Source organism: Lemur catta, chromosome 20 (assembly GCF_020740605.2).
Source record: "Lemur catta isolate mLemCat1 chromosome 20, mLemCat1.pri, whole genome shotgun sequence".
Classification (NCBI taxonomy): domain Eukaryota; kingdom Metazoa; phylum Chordata; class Mammalia; order Primates; family Lemuridae; genus Lemur; species Lemur catta.
In genome coordinates, this window is record NC_059147.1 from 11,933,533 (window position 1) to 11,955,984 (window position 22,452).

The 22,452-nt window shown below is 43.1% G+C and overlaps 1 protein-coding gene across 4 annotated transcripts in view; it reads right to left on the bottom strand.

Moving 5' to 3' along the window:
- CDH13 (cadherin 13) overlaps positions 1–22,452 on the bottom strand; it is a 964,660-nt gene that overhangs the window by 467,223 nt on the left and 474,985 nt on the right. For all 4 annotated transcript variants that reach the window (XM_045534024.1, XM_045534023.1, XM_045534027.1 and 1 more), the window contains one exon: positions 2,019–2,171. In XM_045534024.1, coding sequence (XP_045389980.1) covers positions 2,019–2,171 — 153 coding nt within the window. The remainder of the gene's footprint in view (positions 1–2,018; positions 2,172–22,452) is intronic.

Consider the following 22,452-nt stretch of genomic DNA (forward strand, 5'->3'; position numbering starts at 1 on the left):
ACATGTGAAAGCTGGGAACCTGGTATGTCCTGTTTCTACTACATTCCCCACTGCCTTGGGGAGCTCCCTCACCCTACAGAACATGTGCAGAACGAATGAATGAACTGATCAAACAATTGATATACTATGAAGTAGATTATGAAACTATCAGAAAAACTCAAGATGATTCAAGGAAAGTTCATGCGTGAGATGAGCAGGTTGGGTCCATCTCAGAGTCCTGTGAGTCTTCATTTGCCTTTGGCTGACTTTAACATTATTAATTTCTCACTCGTGTGGTAAGATTACACAGTGCTTAATATGTTTCTGGCATGCTCTAAATTCTTGACATGTATAATTCATTTAATCCTCATGAAATCCTATAATGTCATTATTATTATTATCATCATTCCCATTTTCCAGGTTAGGCAAGTTGAGTCAGACACCCCACCAAGTTCCCACAGCTAGTATATGGTAGCCATGATTTGAGGACAGCCAATGTGGCTGCACATAGAATCCATGCTTTTAACTACTTTGCTATAATATGACCTCATGTTAAGAAAAAGTATGAGAAGCTCCAAGCTACAGCCCAAGCTCTACTTTACCAGCTAATTATTTAGTAATTTCTATTGTCTACGATCCTTAGAGGTGCTGGTACTAACTACCCTTTATGCACAAGAATCACGAGATCAGGGAGGGTAAGAGAGTTGCCCAAGATCACACAGCCCAGGAAGCAGCAGCGCTGAGACTTGAATGGCATCTTTCTGACCCCTACAGCTCTTAATCACTATGCTGTGAAATTGCTTAGTTCCTTGTGTTTGAAACTTAATGGCTAGTCCCAAGACAGGCATGGAGAGAGAAGAGGGCACCTACTCATGGTCTGCTCCTGGTTTTTCCTACAGTGGCTGGACATTCATAGCTGCCAGGTCACCTCTGGTGACTGGAAGTTTGGCTGTCTGGGACTGGAAATTTCTGAGGGTGCCGATGTTCAGTTTCGACAACCACCAGATGCCCCCTTGGGTACACACTGAGCGGACCCACAGCTCCCTCTTCAGTGCTCACCGACAGGTGATGCCCCTGTGGATAGATGCTCAGAAGAGCCTTTGGCAAGGCTTCCAAGGCGGAAATCTGGGAGACACCCTCATCCACCCGGGACCAGGACCCTTGAGCACACTGCTCAGCATGGGATCCGCTAGAGGTGGGGACTCCACCACCCACCATCCTGCTAACCACACGACATTTGCCTGTCTAGCACTCTATGCTTCCAATGCCTTTATAGCACCTTCTCCTCTCCAGAAACTCACAGCCATGCAGCTGAGTATGTAAGAAAACCAAAGAAAACAATAACTCCAAAGCACAACCATTAACACTTTGTTTTTTCTTCTATCATTTTTCTCAAACATACACATCATGTGTGCAAATAATCTGTAACGAGGATACCGTATGTATTTGTGTGTTCTGTCTCTATTCTACACTTTCAATCCTTCCCATATAACTGAAACTTCTTCAAAAGAATTTTAAACAGCTGTAGAAAACTGTCTTGCAAAATGTGCCGTAATTTAAACATTCGTCTATTGCTGAATATTTAACAATTGTCTCCATTTTAAGGACTATGCCTTGCTATAGCGTGATTGTACAAAAACCAAACTAAATTCCTCCCTATTTCCTTAGAATAGATTTCTAAAAGCATGTAATTATCTCGTGCAAGGTTTTACACCTTTTACAGCTCTAGATCATCAAGCAGTCTCTGGAAAGCCAAAGTTGACCCTGGGGGCTTCACAGAGGAGGCTCTGACCTCCTCAGAGATGCCCCCGGGTCTCCCTTCTTGGTCTCCGGTACCCAGAGTCTGATGTAGGCCTGGAGGGCTCCATTGATGAGACAGAGACCCCTACTATGACCCTGTTGAGGTTCAACTCCAGCTTCCACAGAAACACCCTAAAGCCACACACTTCTGGGTTTGGTGAGGCACAGAAATAATGAGCTCAGTGGGAAGAAAACAATCTTTGAAATACATGCAGGGTGGGGAGGTGAGGGGCACTCACCTGGTAAGTAGCGATCATTTCTCTATCCAAGGACCGTGTCACCGAGACGCTACCCGTGTTCTCATTGATTCGGAAAATTCCTTTAGGCTCTTGATCCACTCCCTTTCCAGTGAGCCGGAACTTGGACCCTTCCGGTCTGTCACTATCGACTACCTGGTCAGAGAAACAGAGTGACATTTAAAACTGTCTGGAAAACACAGAGAATGCACATTCAAAACATAACTCAGTGACCAGTCTACTAATCACAGGTGCCAACACAAAGGTGCCTGCAAAGATTTGACTAAAGCAGCATTGCCCAAAATAGCATCATCATTTAATATGTTTTATCCTAATGTCCAAAATCTTGGCAGCTATCGGATGGGGAAGCTTCCCAGCACTCAGGTGACGTGTACTGATGGACCAAGGAGGGTAATGACTTCAAAGTTGGGCATTTATATTATTTTTAACTCCAGAAAATAGAATTTTGTTTTACTTTCTCTGCAAGCAAGACCAAATAGGCAATGGAAACAGTGTATTCAACAATCCTATACTGGGCAAGCATTGATGCATGTTCTAGATATTTATATGTATCCAGTCATCAACAATGCCACCTGTCCCACAGATTCAACTGGGTACAAAGCATGGTGCTGAGAGAAAAAAATATATATATATGTATATATGTATACTTAAATCTCAAACAATGCTGAGGACAAGGGACATTATTCCTATTTAATAGATGAAACCGCTGAGACACAGAGAGATTAAGCAAGGCGGCCATGGGCAAAGCTGTTGAAGAGATAAAGATGTGTTCAGAACCACGTCTCCCATTTCTCTAGAGATACTGCAATATGACACTCTCATCTCTGAATTTTATTTAAGGAATTTTTCTACAGATTGTCAACCTTGATTTGACATTTGAAGAATAAATTCAGAAGGTAAAGTGGAGGAGGGTAGTTCCAGGTAGAGGGAACAACATAGACAAAGGCAGCAGGCAGGAGAGGGATAGCCTAGAAAATCCCAGAAATGGTGAGTCATTAGCATGGTTCATACAGAGGATGGGCTAAGAAGTATTATAGTTAGGGGTCAAATCATGGGAGGTCTTTTGATGGCATTTGAAAGTTGCAACTAAAGAGAGAACTATTGTTTGCGTAAGTGGTTCTAGAATTTATTCTCAAATACTCATCTACATGTAAGGTCACTTTATTTATCACCAGAACCTTCAAAGGTTAGTTTGATTATAGCAAAATGATTTAAAGGTCATCAACACAATAGATATTCAGGATATACATATAAAAGAAAGCTGGATATAGATCCAGCTGCGACCAGCTTACAAATGGGCAGGCATCTATTGAAACATACTCAACAGTGCCTGGGGAGTTTAGGTGGACAGGACAGGAAACCTGCCTTCTAGCACGCACCAGCATCCCCCAGGGGTCATTTCTACAGCCACCAAGCCTGCAATTCCGATGTCTGACACTAGGTGGCAGTGGTGCCTAAGGCAGCATGAACTTCATGACAGGGTTCACCCGGCAGGACCAGTGGCGGCCCAGCAAGGCATAGTTCCATATGGCAATACAGGCTTTTTCTCTGATTAAAAAATATTCTTCATTAAAATACATTGAATGTTTTGATAAAACACCAATTACTTATGTTTGCATTTTTAAGATTAACAGAAACTTGGATATAAAGGAAGATTAAAAATAAGGTATGCAATAAGAATTTTTAATAACTGCTTGACTTGATTTAATCCAACTGACATTCTTCCCCTGACCCCTCCCGCCCCCGCCCCCCCTCCCCCCACTTGGAAGTCCCATGAAGTCAAGAGCCACAGCTTACTGGGCTCGCCATGGGGTCCCAGCGCCTGGCACAGAGCAGCAGCAGACACCAGTATCTGCTCAGTGAAGAACATCCCTGTTCAGACATATGTCGCAATCCCAGCTCTGCCAGCGATCAGCCGTGTGACTTTGAACATGGTCCTTTGCCTCTCGGGCTCTCGATGGCCTCATCATTAAAATGGGGTCACACCACTTATTTCCCGGGGTTACCGAGGGTTTCATGACATAGTGTGTACACAGTGCAGTTCCTGGCAGATAGAAGGGGCTCGGTCAATCACAGCTAACAACTGCAATGCTAGTAGTAATGACCACAGCAAAATCATACTGTTTGTTAGTGGGTAAGGCTGACGCCTGCAGGCATAGAAAGCATCTTAGCCATCCTGTAAATAAAGTCCTTCTCTGAAGGAAGAGATTTCCTTTCTAAAAACAAGACTCGCAAACCTCCCTGAAAAGAAGTGCTCCGGAAGCAGATGCTGGTGGGGGTGGCGGGGGGGCCCCGGGCACATGTGGCTCTTCTCTCTTGTTGTCATGCTCCACCCAAGTGTGGATTCCCCTTCTCCTAGGCACGCCTGCCATGGGCAGGTCCTCCCCAAGACATCCTATTAACCTAGAACACTTTCTAATAGGAAGTGAACATGGGAATCCTACAAGAGCTCTGGAGAAACTATGCTTCCCAGGAAAGGACATCTGACCCCCTCTGTCTGCCAGACACAGGCCCCGCTGGGGAGGACCTGCCAGGAGAAGTCTTCTGTGCTCTTTGTTCCCCTTTCCTAAACCTTCCCTGATCAGAAAAAGCTGGGAACACAACACCCAGACCTTCTGAAAGAAACACAGTTGGGGGTACGCCCCTTGGGGCAAATATCCCCACTCTCTCATTTCTCTACCTGGTGCCCAGCACAGAGAGCTGAATTCTGGACTCAGAAATTCCCCAAGGGTGACTTTCCCTTCTGCTGCCAGGGCTGGATCTGGTCATTTCCTCCTGCTATCTCGGAGAGCTTGAGCCACTTGAACTTACAGAAGCAGGGTCTGGGGGTCTTGGAGAGAAGACCCCGTCGAATTAGCACTTGCTGCTGGATTGAAATGACTTATTCCCCAGGGAAAGAGCAAGTCCCCATTCTGCGGGCCTCTGCTTAGCACTGCACAGTCTCTGTGTCTTTCTTTCTTTCTCTCTCTCTCAATATTTTTGAGTTCTTAAGGGTGTATCTTTTGATGTGTTTGTTGAACCTGCCTCCCGGTCCCCCGAAGGCACAGCCTGGAAGGATGAGCCTTGTGGGGGCACCAGCACAGGGAACTGAGGGGCTTCATTCCCTCTGGAACAACTGATCTCAAGAGGTGCTTCCCTGGAAGAGTGTCTGCACCCCTGGGAACTCCTTAGAAATGCAAATTTCCAGCCTGCACCCCAGCCTCCTGAATCAGAAACACAGGGGGTGAGGCCTGGTGGCCTGAGTTTCAGTAAGTCCTCTAGGTGACTCTGAAGCACACCTGAGTTTGAGGTCAACTGCCTTGGACAGATTTCAGTACCATCCCTCTTCAGGGGGACTGAGGCTGGTGTCTACCACTACTGTTTGGAGCCTTCTGCTAAAAATAGGCCGGGTCTGTTTGCTCCCTTCTTTCCAAACCTATTTTAAACATATAACACTAACAGGAACTCTTCTAAAAACCTGTTTCTAGGATCTCAGTAAAGCAGAGTAGGTATTTCTTAGAGGTGCTAGACCAACATCTCTACACGTGTCAAAGGCACCCCAGGGCTTGGAGGAACCTTGGAGAGGAAAGTGTGAGAGTGCGGGGTTGCTCTTCAGGAAGAAGCTAGGTGTCTTGGCTCAATTTAGACCCAGGAGGAAGCTTGAGTCGCCTGAATCACCCATCACCTCTCTGGCTTCTTGGTCCCTGCTTGGGTTTCCAGAGGGACCCCAAAACACTCCAACCTCGCTGAGCTGGGAGACAGCAGCTATGCAATGCCTATAACCCCAAGGGTGTCCTTAGCCACACATCAAAAAATTCCATACAAATTAAGTGGGTTTCCAAGAGACTTTTATTACACTACGTTAAACTCCTGAAAATTGTCCAGATGCTACTGTACAACTTCAGCAGCCAAACCTGCAGTCCTTTCGTTGTTGTTGCTTTATGTGATCAAACAGAAGAAATCCAGTGCACTCCTCTGGCCAGAATAAACTCTGCCAGGAGCTTCCCCTCCTGGGGCAGCTGTTAACACCCATTATACTACATAGCAGGGCTTCACAATTAGCTAGTCTTTCCTATTATTCTTTGCATTCCAACACTTCGTTTTCACAGTGGGATTTTTTTTTCTTATCCTCTGAGTTGGAATGGAAAAAATAGCTAATGAGGAGGAAGAACCTGGACCCCAGCTGCCAACACTCTGGAAGGGATGTAAACAGCAGAGGGGAGTCTTGCTGCACACCTGGGTAAAGAGACTTCCTGGCTGGCTGTGGGGGTGGCATTGCACAGCCGGGACCAGAGTCCTGCCTCCAGGGAGGGGCAGGAAACACTGAGGCCTGGAGCGGGTAGTGAGGGCTCGATCTGAGTTTCGAAGGGTGTACTTGCTGTATGCTTTTGGCAGATTGTGACACAATGTGAACAAGGCCAATGTCCCTTTTGGTTTCCCCTACTAAGCCCTTTCCCACCTCTATTCTCTGCTGCAAGTAACCGATGATGCCACCTTCTATGTGTTTTTAAGCAGTGGTGCCCAGCCTTTTGGGCACCAGGGACTGGTTTCACGGAAGACAATTTTTCCACAGGTTGGGGGCTGGCGGAGCTCAGGCAGTGAGGCCAGCGCAATGGGGAGAGGCTGTAAATACACATGCAGCTTCACCTGCCCTTTTTCCACTGAGGGAGGTGGGGGGCAGCAGAGATCCATGGCCCGGTTCCTAACAAGCTATGGACCAGTACCAGCCCATGGTCTGGGGCTTGGGGACTGCAGTTTTTAAGGGTTTTTTTTTTTTTTTTTTAATGACTTAACATACATACCTATGGACTCATAGACTATAGAGCAGTTTTCAATGTTTTCACATAATAGGATCTTTATATATGGATTATTATGCACTTTTTCTACTCAGTGTGTTTTGGGCATATATGTATATGTGTGTATGCATTTATGAACTTTGTAGGGGGCGTAATTTTAGATTTATAGAAATATCGCAAAGATAGTGCAGAGTTCTCATAGACCTTGTGTCCAATTTTCCCTAATGTTAATATCTTACCTAACTGTGTAACATTGGTCACAGCTGAGAAATTAACATGGATATCTGACTATTAACTAAGCTTTAGATTTTATGTATTCAGATTTCACCACTTATTCTACAGCTATCATTTTTCTGATCCAAAATCTAACCCAGGGCTCCCCATTGCCTTAGTGAGTGGGGCTTCTAATCACACATCCTGGTGCTTCCCTGCAGGTTCAGACTTTTCTTTAATTGCATTGACCTCAGTTGCTTTTTTCCTACTACGGAAAATGCATTTGATGTATCAAAATGATATAGTCACCAAGTTCTGTCTGTCATGGTCGCTGTAAGAGACAGTCCTACCCTCTGCCAGCCTCCGTCTCTGTGCCTTAACTCAGACCTCAACTCGAGATTTTTGCCTGTTTTACCCTCAGGGCCTACAGCAATGCACGTCACACAGGTTTTAAATAAATATTTGTATCATGAATAAATAAATGAATATCATAATGGTCTTCTAACTGGCCTCTGTGTTTCCAGTTTCCCTCTTTTCCCATCTCCTGTCCTAACTGCAACCAGACAGGTCGTTCTAAAATGCGAACCCAAATGTGACCAGGGCAGTACCCAGGTTAAAACTTCCCGTCCCAGCCCCTGCTCGGTGGGTTTCCAAGTACTGCTCCAACCCTGACCTTCGCCACAACCGACCTCGAGCTACAGACCTTCCGAGCTTTGCTCACTTTCTCTGGACCTGTGTCAGCTGGACTTCTGACCCCCACCCAGTCTGCTGGGGACCCTTCCTCATCTTCCTGGACTGGACGCCAGAGATCCCCCACACACTGTGTCTTCCACTTACCCCTCCTCCTGCCCCACTCTGTATCCACCACACCTCCGCTGGGCTCTGCCCTCCTCCCAGCAAGGCCTATGAAAGCAAGGAGAGCAGATGGCCTCTTTGTCGGTGGTGGCAACTGTCCCTCGGGCCATTTGTTTCTTATTCCCTTTCACATTTCACAGGCTTAGAACATAGAAGGCCCTTGACTAACACTTTGAGTGAGAAAGAGCAACTTTATTTGCCTGTTTTTAGATGATTGTAAAATGCTTCATAAACTCACAAATTAAAAATAAAAATAAGGTCTGTTGTACAAACCTTTTTTGAAAATGCAGCCACTTTACCTGTGCAACATCAGTGCTATTTCGTTTCTCTGTTTACAATTCCCCTTAGTTAACTTCCCAGGCAGTGGCAATGCCTAGGAGTTGACAGGGACTCAGTGCCCTCTTCATCCTTATAGTTTCCAAGGGTTCCTTTAAGTGGAGACCCTCTGATTGAGTAAACATTGAGTTTGCTATGCAAGGCAGCTTCTAGACAATAACCTAGCACCCTTCCCTGTCATATCTAACTAAATTGATGCTGCTCATTTTCCCTTATGCAGAAAATCAGGAGACACATTTTCAGAGAACAGCAAACTATATATATGCAGTATTATCAGAAGGATGCAAAACAAGAAGATAATTAGACCTTCCCTCCCAGTCAGCAAAGCAAATAAATCACACACGAACAGTATTGGCCTTTGGGGGAGAAAGGTCGGGGTAATATGTTCTTCACCTTTACAATATTTTCGGTTTTATAAAATGAGCCTAGATTACTTATAGGGTAAAAAAACAATAATTTTTTAAACATTTAAAAGGAATTATTAGAGCTTCATGAATAAGCTAATTTAGAAAATGTTTTCTACTTCACGTTAAATAGAAAAAAAAAATACTGTGGCTGTCACCTGTAGTTGCTAAAAGGCATTTGTGTTTATCATTAGAGTGGTTCTCTAAGGTGATCTGTAAGCATTAATTAATTCTCAGCTGTGGTTTAGTCCTTGACATGCCTTTGAACTTGAAGACACTTAGCCATTCAGCAGTTTGGGCAGCTGTAATACCATGCCCTTCTCTCACTCCCATGCTGCTCAACCACTTTAAAACTCTAGGTTACAAATTAACATGGGGAACTAAGGAAAACCCAGTGCCATGGTCCCCATACCCTGGCGAAGAGACACTGAGTCAATACGCTGGCAATTCTCTGAGGACTTTAGCTGACACCCACTGCAGTGCTCACACACACTCGCTGGGGCTGGCTGTGTCCATCACTGATTTCACATGGTTTCCATCAACCCATGGGACATGCCAAGGTTAAGGGCAGGATGGAGCACTTGGGAAGGAAAATCCAACTCCAGCAACACAAGCAACTGAGCAGATATCTGAGTCTACCATACATGACCTTCATCTATTAGCAGTCCTTGTGCCAGCTCTGTTTCCCTTCTTCTTTTATGGAAGACACATCAGATTATGCCAAAGCATAGCTTCAGCAGAGTTCCATAAGATTTAATGCTCATTGTGGGTGTTTTTCTGGCATTATTTTCTGATAGTTCGTCATTTTTTGATTATTTTCTCTGGGCTGCAGGATTTTATTTTTTAAGGAGAACATGTCTTAATTTCCAAGTGTTTAAAGTGGTTTTAATGATTCATTTTCAATTTATAACACGTTAATGTGGCTTATAAAATTTCTACTTTTGAGAGGGTTTTTTTTTTTTAAACTTATTTTTGGCCAACTACAATATCATCTTTACTACTTGATCCGTGGACACACGGAAAGAACGAATATTCTGCAGCATTGTCCACAGCAGCCAAGACGTGGAAGCAACTCAAGTGCCCATCAACAGATGAGTGGATACACAAAACTGGTGTACATGTAATGGGATCGTGTTCAGCCATAACAAGGAAGAACATGGATGAACTTTGAGGACATCACGCTAAAATAAGCCAGTTACAGGAGGACACATATTATATGATTCCACTTACATGAGGCACCTAGAGTTGTAAAATCAATAGATACAGAAAGTAGACTAGAGGTTTCCAGGGACAGAGAGTGGGGGGTTATTGTTTAATAGGCATGGGGTTTAATGGGTTTGAAGAAGATGAAGAAGTTCTGGAGATGGACGATGGTGATGGTTGCATAACAATGTGAATGTACTTGTTGCTACTGCTGGGTATATTTTACTCACAATAAAGAAAGAATTAGTATTCTCTCTTTGTAGGGCACATAGGTCCACATTTGTCTACATTTAGTAGTATTTATTGATTGAATTATTCAGACCCTCTCTGTCCTTGCTTGCATGTTGCCTTCCAGGTTTGTCACATTCTCAAAGAGGTATTTTGATTTGAGTGTGACTGATTTTTACCCAGTCCTGCTTGTATGTATTTTGCCTACTATGGTTTGGATGCACAGTCAAGGTCAATCCCCCTTGCAAACTGTGGGCACTAGAGGAGAAGACACCATTCTCAGTCTCCAGATTGGAACAAACCATGGATTCCCCCAAAAGTCAAATTCCTCTAGTGTATACTTTTGGAACTTTCTACCTCTCCCCCTCACAACAATTAACTGCTGAAATTTTATTAATATGTAACTTTTGTGATCTCATGCCCACTTATCTGATTAGACTACAAGCTCCTGGGAGCAGTGGCCATGTCTGGTCATATTCACAGTTGTACCACAGAGCAAAACCCAGTTCCCAGAATAAAGTGATTGCTCAAACATTTGTCAAATGAATGGATGTATCCTGCCATTTCCCTAAGGAACAAGACTGTTGGGTACCTCTGAGTACAAAAGGCATGCTGAGCTTGGAACTGGGTGTGAGATGCAGTGATCACATCCTCACGGTGCTCTCAGTCTGTGGAGCACCTGGAATGCAACACGAGATAGTGTGTAAGCAAATCTTAGGTGAGCGCCGAGATAACAGAGAAAGCATGGAATGTGATGAAGTGTCCAGAAAGCCTTCATGGGCAGTCACTACTTGCATTTGCCCTCAAGGATATGGTTATGATATTAACAGATAGCAAGGGAGAGAAGGGAAGGGCTGCCAAAAGTATCCTTACCCCTGGCTGAGGAAATCTAGGGTCCCATGGCACATATGAGTCACCCTTTCATGGCTGTCCTTCCAGAAGCACACCAGCCCTCCACATGTTCAAATATGTAACTGCAACAAGGCTGTTCTCACTGCAGGAACCCAGTTCTATGTTTAATAATATATATCAAACTATACCAACGTTCACTCAGCATAATGAGCAGTTTCTCTATCATGACTTTCAATAAGATGTTTTCATCCTTGGGCACAATTTCCTGTAACATATTGTCTATCTTCACTTTCTTTTCTTCCATTCAAAATATTTATTGACCAGTCTGACTTCCAGAATACTCACAGCCCTCACTGGCTCACAGTTTAATACACTCCACGAACCCTGTATCATGCAACATGGGAGGTGTGCTGAAAGACGCTACAGCAAATCAGAGAAAGAAGAAGTCACCTTTGGGTCACACTTATTCACTATGCTTTACTTCGCTGGGCCCAAGAAAAGTCCCTTGATTGCCAGTCAGTACCATGCCTTTGCATCCCTTTATTGTCCAGGTGAATAGCTGGAGATCCTTATGCGTCACTTCCTGCATTTCTTGTTTCTTAACACATGCTGTGAGTTTCACTCTCCTGCTCTTTGGGTCCCTTCAAAACATCTTCCTTGGCTTTGCCTCTTGTTTTATAATAAATCAAGATGGCTCCTGAAATCTCCGGTGAAAACTCTGGATCTTCTATACCTGCTGTCTCTTCTATCCATGGAGTAGATTTATGGCTTTAGGGAGTAGTCACTGAAGCTGCCCCAATATACTCCAGCTCTTCTCCTTTTGGGTACCCAAGAGTGTACCTCCCTGGCCACTTGAAGTTGGTTGTGGCCATTTGACTCGCCTTGGCTAAAGAAGTGTGAATGAAAGTGATAAGTGTCACTTCAGCTAATTATGGGCAAAAGCTTTAAGAGCTTTTGCCTTCCTCATGGTTACCAGCAATGTTGCAAATGGTGGTGACTTCATTGACCTGGGTCTCAGGTCAGTAAGGAGCACACTCCCTACTAACACTCAATGGACATGGAGCTTAATGAAACTTTGCTTCTCTGGTCAATGGAAATTTGGGGTTGCTTATCACTGCTGCAGGGCCTAACTTATCCTGATCAATACACAGAGTATTTAGGAGAACAGGATTTGGAGATAGGTAAAGAAGCGTGTGTGTCCCAGTTCAGAGCTCACAAACAATGTGGACTTACCGGGAGTTGTGTGGCCACTCTGAGCCTCATTCCTGTCCTCTTCCAAATGGGACATAATGCCTATGTTAAAAGGCTTATGGTAAGCAAATGATTTGAGACATATAAAACACTTAGGTTCATAAACATGGTCAACAATTTAAGGCAATTGTTTTTTATGACTATTGATGATGATGACGATGACAATGACAGAGGCTATGATTTACTAAACACCAATTCTGTGCCACACATCATTCTAAGCATTTTACGTGCATTAATTCATTTAATCCTTGCAACAATTCTGTGGGGTAGGTATTGATAATAATCTCCATTTTACAGAGGAGACTGAGTCCTACAAACCTTGCCAAAGTCACCCAGATGAAGACTTTAGATTTGAACCAAACCAACCAGAACCCATGGCCTTAACCCATACTCTACACAGCCAACTGACAGGCATGTGCTGAGCTGAGTAAGAGAACCCACAGGAGTAGAATCAACAAGGCATCGTACCTAGTGCTGACAGAGGAGCTCCCAGTCTGGACTCCCTGTGACATGGCCACTCCATTAAGACTGGCCAGAAAGGTTCATCTCAAGCTTACATCAGTGGCAGAGCCAGGTTTGCGGACTTCAAAGGCTTGATTCCCAGATTTATATGTATCCAATGGGTCACCTATTCCCTCTGTACATCAAACTCCTGGCAGGAACATATTTAACTTCTCACACCCCCTGAGATTTGTCAGAGCAATGGCACAATTTGAAGGTTTCCATGTGCCTTCCGCCATCCGAAAGGATAATAAATTAATCACGCTCTTGGACACTGTTGGAATGTATGTACTTAATCTCTTCCTAACTTGCCAAACTTTTCTTCCTCACTGTTGCTCTGCTCCTTTGCCTTCCATCAGTTCAGACTTTTAGGGTTCCCAGAGAAAGGTTAAAACAAGTATTTATTCACTTATCTGAACTGTAGTTCAGGGAAAGCCATGTAACAAAATCAGCATCATGAACCTGGAGCTATTCCCATTTGCAAGTAATCAGCATGAACAATTGAACAATTCTCCCTGGAAATCTGTGTTGACTGTCTTTTCTCTGAGTTTCAACACTTATTCTTATTATTCTTATAATTCAGCACAAATTTTTAACGTGAAGACTGATGTCTGGAAATATAAATGGTGACAAAAATAAATTAAATTTCAATCATTTTCATTCAAAAGCCTGACATGCTGTCCTGCCTTGCATAGACCTTGGCTAGAAGGATGTGTAGACAGCTTTGAGGTTTCTCATTCCCTGAAGCAGCTACTGTATCTTCCAATGGGATCATGCCCTGATTAAAATCTTTCAAGAGGCCCCCCTCACCATTGATTTCAAGGAAAATGCAAGTTCCCTCTGTGATGCATTTAGGGCTCTTGATAGCCTGATCCCTGCGCCTCTGTCTTCAGCATCAACTTGTGCTGTGTCCACACACACATCCCATCATCCTATTTTGTTGCCATTTCCCCCCAAAAGTGTCATGCGTGGGCCTGTCTCTCTTTCAGCCTCGGGTTTCCCTTTTCTGATCCAGAGGCTCCTACCCAAATGCTGAGCCTGGCTGATCAGATCACTTCTTTGGGAAGCCTGGGGCTGGGGCAGTAAGAGACCGAGGACTCTTAAAGTCTTATCAGCATGAAAGTCGAGTCTGCCATTTTGGGGAGGTGTTGTGGGGCTCTTGGCAGAGACCGTGGCGAAGAAAATACAGGGAAAACTGAAAGAGAGTAATAAACACATGTGTGTCAATGAAGCCAGTCCAGGCTCAAACATGGTGTGTGTTCCCACCCTATGGCTGGTAAATAATCCTCTCCAATGTCACTTCAACTTGTGCCTCAGTCTTGGTCCCAAATTACACTCTGACACCAAAACACCATAGCCCCCTTTCCCAGTGGTGCCTGGTAGATGGCTTCAGTTCACTAGGGACTTACTGAATGGCTATCTGTGCCTCATTCCATAGTTGCCCCTCAGATTTCAATTTATACTCATCTCTTCAGTGAGGACTTCCCTGGCCACCTTCCAACATCACCCTTGTTTTTTCTTCACAGAACCCTCAGCACCTGATGTATTTCCTGACATATTTATGTCTGTTGTCTCTATTTACCATTTAAATATAAGCACCATGTTAGCAGGAACTTTTATTTTGTCCACTGCTGTGAACAGTGGTCCATAGCAGACACCCAGGTATTTGTTAATAAATAAAGAAGCTATGTAAAGAGAAGCTGAACTGAGAGTCTATATGGTCAGAAGAAAGGAAGTGAATGCATACATCCATGAACAGGCACAGCTACCATTCAAAATGGCTTGTCAATTTCTGGCAAGGACCAGCTCTGCTTCTTGGGCTTGAGTTCCTAGAGACACTCTGGTATCCTCCCATGGAGTCATTTCAAGTGATCCTCCTAGTTTAATGATCCCAATAACACACACAGTTTTAAGACTAGAGCAGTTTGCTTACTGAATAGTAACAGGACCATGGATAACATGAGATCAACTTGGGTAAACATTTTTCTTCCTCTGAAGCTATAGCTAGCTAAAATACATTTTTTTCCAAGGAAAGTCAACATGACAAGATCATACAAGCTGTGAGTTGATGAAGGCTTTGGCAAAATGTTTTAGAAGATGCACCACAAATGCAAGTCTGGATTCTGGGTTCCTCTAAAGTTATGGTGACTAACCCCTCTGCAAACAACAACAACAACAACAACAACAACAAAACAAACAAACAAAAACCCTGGGTAAACACAACTACCACATAATTGCCTTGTGGGTGATCACTCCCAAACAGATCATGTTGTGTGGTGAATTCTATCCTACAGGGATACAGGGATGGGTAGAAGTTGCATGTAGACAGGGGACTAAGGAGGAGAGACATATTTGAGAGAAAAACAAGGAGGTCTGTTCTGTGTATAATGAGCACACTTGAGCCCAGTAAGTGGTTGGGGCAACAGGTACAGTTTGGGGCATCACTTGAAGACCAGCAGAAAAGGAGATTGGCTTAGTCTTGTTTCAGAAAAGCCAATCAATGCAAGTTACAGAACAGACAGATTTCAGCTCAAAAGAAGGCAGGCTTCCCGTGGTTGAAGAGCTTTAGCTGACGGTGCTGCTGTCTGGTGACAGACAAGGCTGCCACCTGCCCTCTGGTAGAGGTGCCACAGAGACCACCAACACCAGATAGACTCTGAGGTCTTTCTGACCCTGAGTCTGGAGCTTGGGGCAGCCCTGAACATGCGGGTCAGCACTGTGTGAATCAGGTGAGGAATGAGATGCTGTCCAGGGACCTCTGTTTAAATCCAGCTCAGCCACTTCTCCCCATTGGTCAGGCAAGGATTCTCTTTCATTGCCTGTGCCTCTGTTTCCCTAAGTGCCAAGCAATAGCCATCATTCTTGCCCCTGCAGTGCAACGGTTTAGAAAATGGTTTCTGGATCAGTTTGTACCCTGGCTCTAACATGTCCCTGGTTTGTCACCTTGGGCACGTCTTTTCACCCCTGTGAGCATCAGTTCCCCCTTCAGTCGATCGTGATTAACAGGCCTGAGCTCCTGAGGTCCTGGTGGGGACAGAGTGAAACTAGGCACATAAAGCACATTCTACCATGGCTGGCACGCAGTAGACAATCAATGTTAACAATGAGCACCAGGGCACATCTCAACACAACAACACGTACAAGTCAGGAAGAGCAATTTTATAACTAAAAGGATTTTTAAAAAAATCTTCAAATTGCATCCTCAGTAGTAATTATACTCACTGAGGCCTTATGAATGCCGGTAACTGTGCTAAAGCTGTTGTGCCTTTTACCCGGAAATTACTATTGTTTTTATTTCAAAAATGAGGTTAGCAAGACCCAGCAAGGTGAAGTCATTTGTCCAGTGGGTTACACAGCTGGTTCAGGGTCAGGGTCAGGGCCAGGGCCAGGTATGGGCAACTGAGATCATCCCGGTCAATCCAGAACTCCAGATACTGGTCAAATGCCAAGTCTTGGCTACTCTATTCCTCACTCACGGCTCAGACAGACGTCTACTCCTGAGGCAGGGCTGGTTGTTTCCAGGCTTTGACTGGATCATGGAGAGGATGGCTGGGCCTTCTTTGCAAAGGTCTTGCTGAGCAGACAAGCATGCTTAGACTTCAAGCCCGCATGGTACCATAAGTGCTTACCGTTACGGGCATGGGGCCCCGGCCCACGTGAGCAGATGTACGTGCCCCACAGTGGAAAACGTACGTGTTCCCAGTCCCAGCATTTTCTGACTTGGAGGCACACAAATTTACCCAGGCTCATTTGTAAGCTGCTGTCACCACCCTCCTCCCAGCCTCGCTCATCCTGCCTCCCAAGTTCTGTGGTTGTTACAAGCTTATCACAGAAGTAAATCAAAATGTTCTCAAGAGGAGAAGAAAAGATAAAAGCAAAAAATGCAACATCCTCAAGAGAGAAATATTTTTTATAGTTCCACAACTTTCACAATTCTGTCTTAAAAAAAATCCATTATTTAATTTTAGTACCATGGAGATATAGCGATGAATAATGGCTTCTCTTCTACCTTCTAGTATTTCTAAAATATTAATACTGGTTGGATACCTCTCCTAAGGGGAGGCAGGCGTTGAATCTTTTATAGGCTTCGGAGCCCTGTTTCCATACAACAGACTGTATATTTATTCAGTTCCTACCACTCATATGCTCTGGGTTCCTCAAATTATGTCTGCATCAAAGGACAGAAGTCAAAGAGTCAGCCCAAGAGGATAAAATGTTGCCAAATAGTTCCTTTCTCATTATTTTCTTTGTTAGGGCTTTACTCATTTAAACTATCCATCAAGGTGCACCTCCTACCTGTACACTAGACTTGGGATGTGAATCATAAATAGAAACCAGAATGAGACAGACGACTTTACAACCTCCCCAGGTCAAACGTCTGTCAAGGTCAACACCACCACTTCATTATGTCTTTAGCCACAAATTGTTGATGTTGAGCTTTGAACACTGAGTCCTAACGTATTTATTCCTGAGCAGGTCATGATTGTGTGTGTGTGTGTGTGTGTGTGTGTACATATGTGTGCTTTATCTTTACATTTGGGGTATGGGAGAGGAAGGAATGAGGAGACTGTTTCAGAATAAACTAAAAGCAGTACTGTAAATTGTTGTACTTGGCAACAAACTTTTAAAAAACAATCAGGTTTGCTTTTTTCCTCTTTACAACCCTAACACATGCTCTTTAGGGAAAATCTGGCAAGAAAACTAAAGCAAAAGGTAGAAAAACAAGATGCTTAATGTCCCACTTGATAGTTACAACTATTTTAACATACTGATGACCCTTCCAGTCTTTTAAAGGCATACAACTACATAAATGTGTATTTTTAATTAATTTATTTTAACCTTGAAATAATTGTAGATCCACATGCAGTTGCAAGAAATAATCTTTACCCAGTTTCCCCTCATGGTGCCCTCTTGCTAAACTGCAGTATGATGTTGCAATTGAGACACTGACACTCATGCAATCCACTGGTCTTATTCAGATCTGCACAGTTTTACTTGTTTTCAATTGTGTGTGTGCGCGTGCATTTAGTTTTATGCAGTTTTATCACATGTATAGGTTTTTGCATCCATCACCACCGTTAAGCTACAAAGCAGTTCCTTCACCACTGGGATCCTTCATGTTACCATTTCATAACCACCTCTTCCTCTTTTCTGCAGACCCCCTTCATATCCCTAGATCTTGGCAACCATGGATCTGTTCTTTATTTCCATTATTTTGTCATTTAGAATGTATCATATAAATGGAACCATAAGGTATGCAACCTTTGGGATGGGCTTTTTCATTCAGCATAATTCCCTGGGGATTCTTCCAAGTTGCTGCATGTATCAATAATTCATTCATATTATTGCTGAGCTATATTCCATGGTAGGAATGTACCACAGTTTGTTTAACCATTCACATGTTGAAGGACATCTGGGTTGTTTCAATTTCTGGCAAATATGAATAAAACTGCTATGAACATTTGTATACAGGTTTTGTGTGAACATAAGTTTTCATTTCTCTGGGACAAATGCCTAAAAGTGCAATTGCTGGGTCCTATGGTAATTGCATATTTAGTTTTATAAGAAACTGCCAAACTGGTTTCCCGACTGGCTGTACCACTTTACATTCCCACCAGCAATGTCTGAGTGATCTGATTTCTCTGCATCCTCACCAGCATTTGGTGTTACATTTTCTTTTAACTTTAACTATTCTAATAGGTGTGTGCTGATAGCTTATTGCAGTTTTAATTTGTATTTCCCTCATAGCTAATGAGTTTGCACATTTTTTATGTGCTTACGTGATACATATATATGCCCTTTGGTGAAATATCTGCTTATATCTTTTGTCCATTTCCTAATTTGGTTGATTGGGCTTTTTTCCCTTTTTTTCTATTTTTTTATATATATATTTTAAATTCAAAGTATTATGGGGGTACAAATGTTTCTGGTTATGTGGATCACTTTTGTAATGCTCGAGTCTGGGTTAAAAGTGTGTCTATCACTCAGATAGTGTTCATTGTACCTGTAGGTAGGTTTTTGCCTATCCCCTCCTCCCTCTTCTCCCCTGCCTGATTTCCTTTGATTCATTGGGAATTTTTTTTTTTTTTGCTGTTGAGTTTAAAGAGTTCTTTGTATATTCTAGATCCTAATCCTCTGTCAGATATGTGGTTTGTAAATATTTTCTAATTTGTAGCTTGTCTTTTTATCCTTTTAACAGGATTTTTCACAGAGAAAAAGGTTTTAATTCTGATAAGATCTAATTTATCACATTTTCCTTTTTTTCCTTTTAGGGTTCATACCCTTTATGCCAAGTGTAAGAACTATTTGGCTCGCCTTAGATCCCTAATATTTCCTCCTATTTTTTTGTCTAAATGTTTCATAGCTTTACATTTTACATTATTGTCCATGATCCACTTTGGGTTAACTTTTGTATAAAGTGTAAGGTTTAGGTTGAGGTTCATTTTTGTCTGTGGTTGTCCGACTGCCCCGGCACCCTTTGCTGGAGGAGCTATGCTCCGTCCATTGAATTGCTTTTGCACCTTCACTAAGAATAAGCTGGGCTTATTTGTGTGGTTCTATTTCTGTTTAACTGATCCATGTGTCTCCCTCTCCACTGTGTTACAGTCCTGATTACTGTAGCTACAGTGATTCCTCCGGCTTTACTCTTCTTTTTTCAAGATTGTCTAGCTATCCCGGGGCCTGTGTATTTCCACATACATCTTAGAATAAATTTGTCTATGCCTACAGAAATCCTTGCTGGGATTTTGATAGGATTGTATGAAAGCATAAATATATCCTTATACTATTTCTCTTACATATAATGAGTACTTTGTCATTACCAACTCCTTTTTAACAGCTACCCAATATATAAAATAAATATATCATCACTTAACAATAATAACGGACACGACCATTTTAATTATGACTAATGTGAATAACATAAATAAAGCTACCAGGAATATTTTCTGTGAAAAAAAAAAATTCTCTGCAGTTTGGATTATTCCTTAGTATCGAGTCCCAGAATCTCTTTGTTTGGGGTTACTCAAACAAAGAGAAAGAATATTCTTACAGTTATTTCTATTTGGATATACTTATACATATTTTTTTTTTTTTACCAATGTGAAAGGCATTACCATTAGCTGTAAAATTTCATGGTGTTATGAGTTTGTATGTCCAAGTAGAAGAGGCGCACGCCAACGAAGAAAAGGGTGATTGTAGGAACGGCAAATAACGTGGCAACTGTGCCTTCCAAAATGATGATGACTGTAATAGCTGCCTGGGCTCTGCCCATCACAGAGGGTGGCCCTGTCCCCGCTCTCAGGTAAGCCTCCCACCTATCCAACTAAGATGTTAGCTAAGTAAATCGATTCCGATTTTACCTACTTTAGGACAGCTATTTGCTACTAGAATGTTTTTTAAAATCTCTTTTCATCCTAAGGAAAAAAGATTTAGTTAAGTCATTTTCTTTTTGCCCAAGAAAAGGAAAGGGACAAATTGACCGGCCTAATTTATCCCTTATTGTTTTGGTGATGAAAACGGCTGTTAGAGGAGATAGCCCTGAATGGGAGGTGAGAAATACCTGCCCGGTGGAATGATCAACGAAAGCTTGGGAGGCCTGACACAGTTCCATTTATGTTTCTATCCTTCCTAATCGGGTTTTCTCCTTTTTCTCTAATGGAAGTAACATTCCATGGAGAGACAGGAAAACAACGCAGTTTTTCTTTCTATGCAGTCAATCATTTTGCTTTTAAAACTATGCTGGATCTGCGCTGCTAACAGCAAGTGTGAGCATCCTTGCATTGTGAGTCCTAAAACCTTACGTCCTTGTTCTGAGGATCCAGGACAGACGTGGCCCCTGTGGCCGTGTCAGGGCCACTTCCCTATGTGCACTCAGTAAGGGCTGCAGCCAGAAGAAATGAAAACCCAAGGCCACCTGTGAAGCATGCCATTATATTGTTAGAAAAACCAGTCTTCATATTCTCAAATGTTGGGACCAGTTGTCCTTGAGAACTCTAAGGTGTAGAATCATGCAAACCATAAACAATTGGATGCAGAAAAAAGCATTTCACGTGTGAGCAAAGAGGCTGAGAAGTGATGAGTGTCAGTTTTTCTAACGGAAATATGACTCTCCCTCCCCATGTTATGGGAGTAAGGGGCAAAGAGGAGGGAAACGTTGATATTGGTTAAGTGTTTGCTTTGGGACAGGCAATTTTCTAGGGAATTCTCTTATATTTTTATATTAATTTTCATAATCTAAATAGGCATTATTAGCTCCACTTCACAAAGAAGGAAACAGTACACTAAATAGTTGGAGTGAGATTTCCAAGAAGAGTTTTTATTCAAATCTAGGCTTGTCTACACCAGGTTGAATTCTTTTTTTTCTACCACTCTTTGGTGAAGATGGAAAGAAAGACAGAAAAAGAGCCAGTGATTTAAATTAGGAGAATAGATACAAAAATAAATCAACAGAGTGACGAAGATAGGAGCTCTCAAGCTCTCTGCTTTTGAACTTGACTTTTGCACAAATGCATGGGCCTCAGAGATTGTGGGAAAGGACCTCAGGGAGCCCCCGTCTGCTTCCACTGGGGGATGTGGTCTTTGTAGCTCTCCATCCTGTAGAGAACCAGGCTCTACTCTGAAATAATGGACCCCCACACCCCATGGAGAGAAGGGAAATGCAAACAGTGCTTTCCCTGTGCCCAGGAGGTGGGTTCAGAGCTTGCAGTTGGCAGGCAGGGCTTGGGGTTCAAGTTCTTCCTCAATCACTTATTATCTGTGTGTCAGAGACTGTATCACTAAATCTCTGTAGCCCTCAGCTCCTTCTGCTGTAAAATAGGGATAATAGCTACTTGGAGGCTTGCTTCAAAGATTTACATGAGATAGTATAGGTAAAGAGCTAGCATCTGGATGGCTCAATATCTGGTAGCCAGGTAGCTATCACTGCAGATACCTTGACAACTCTTATTCAAGCATAGCTTCTGCACTTCCCTGGATGTGGACAGCTCTCCCAGTCACAGCACTGCTTATAGGTGTAGGTACCCTGCGGGTGCTCTCTAGCTAAGCCAGGCAACCAGGCACGTGCCCTTCTGGCATCCAAATTCCACCTACACACCTTATGGACAGCCTTCATCTTAGCCAAGTTCTCCAACTACAAAGTTCCATCTTTTCTTCTCTTTAAGAGAAATTGTTTCTGTGGTTTTGGGGTGAAGACCAATGCACCATTTTAGCTCTGCAAAGAAAATCAGACCTTCATCTTTTAGACGCGTTTTTCCTCTGCGTCTAATACAATGACCACTCTACTCACACCTACCACCTACTTGTTGGGCAACAGTGCACTGGTGAATGCATCTCAGGCCACCACAAGATGAAACTGTCGGTACAGGTCCTCGACCTCCTGGAATTCACACACTACACAGATACCTGTGCAGTCACACATTTCAAGCTTCCTGTGCAAAGTCAGCAACGTGGAGTAGCCAGATCTACTTTCACATAATCAACCACGGAAACGCGGGTCCCGCTGGTTTATAGCCCCTGGATTTACGTTTCTTCTTTGGATACAGCCCTGGGGAAATTACTTTTCTCAGAGTGTGATGTCCTTTTTATATGAAGAGAGTAATCGGAATCACACAAAGTACCATATGCAAGATTTCATCATGTGATAATATCCAGAAATGTTGAAAAAGTGCCAGGGTAATTTTGAGAAATTCTTCCAAAGGCCATAAGTCTGAACAGCTCAAGGGAGAAGACTCCTTACTCTCCACTGACCTCATATTCTCCACGGAGATTAATCCACCGCACAGTCCTTGACACGCCAGA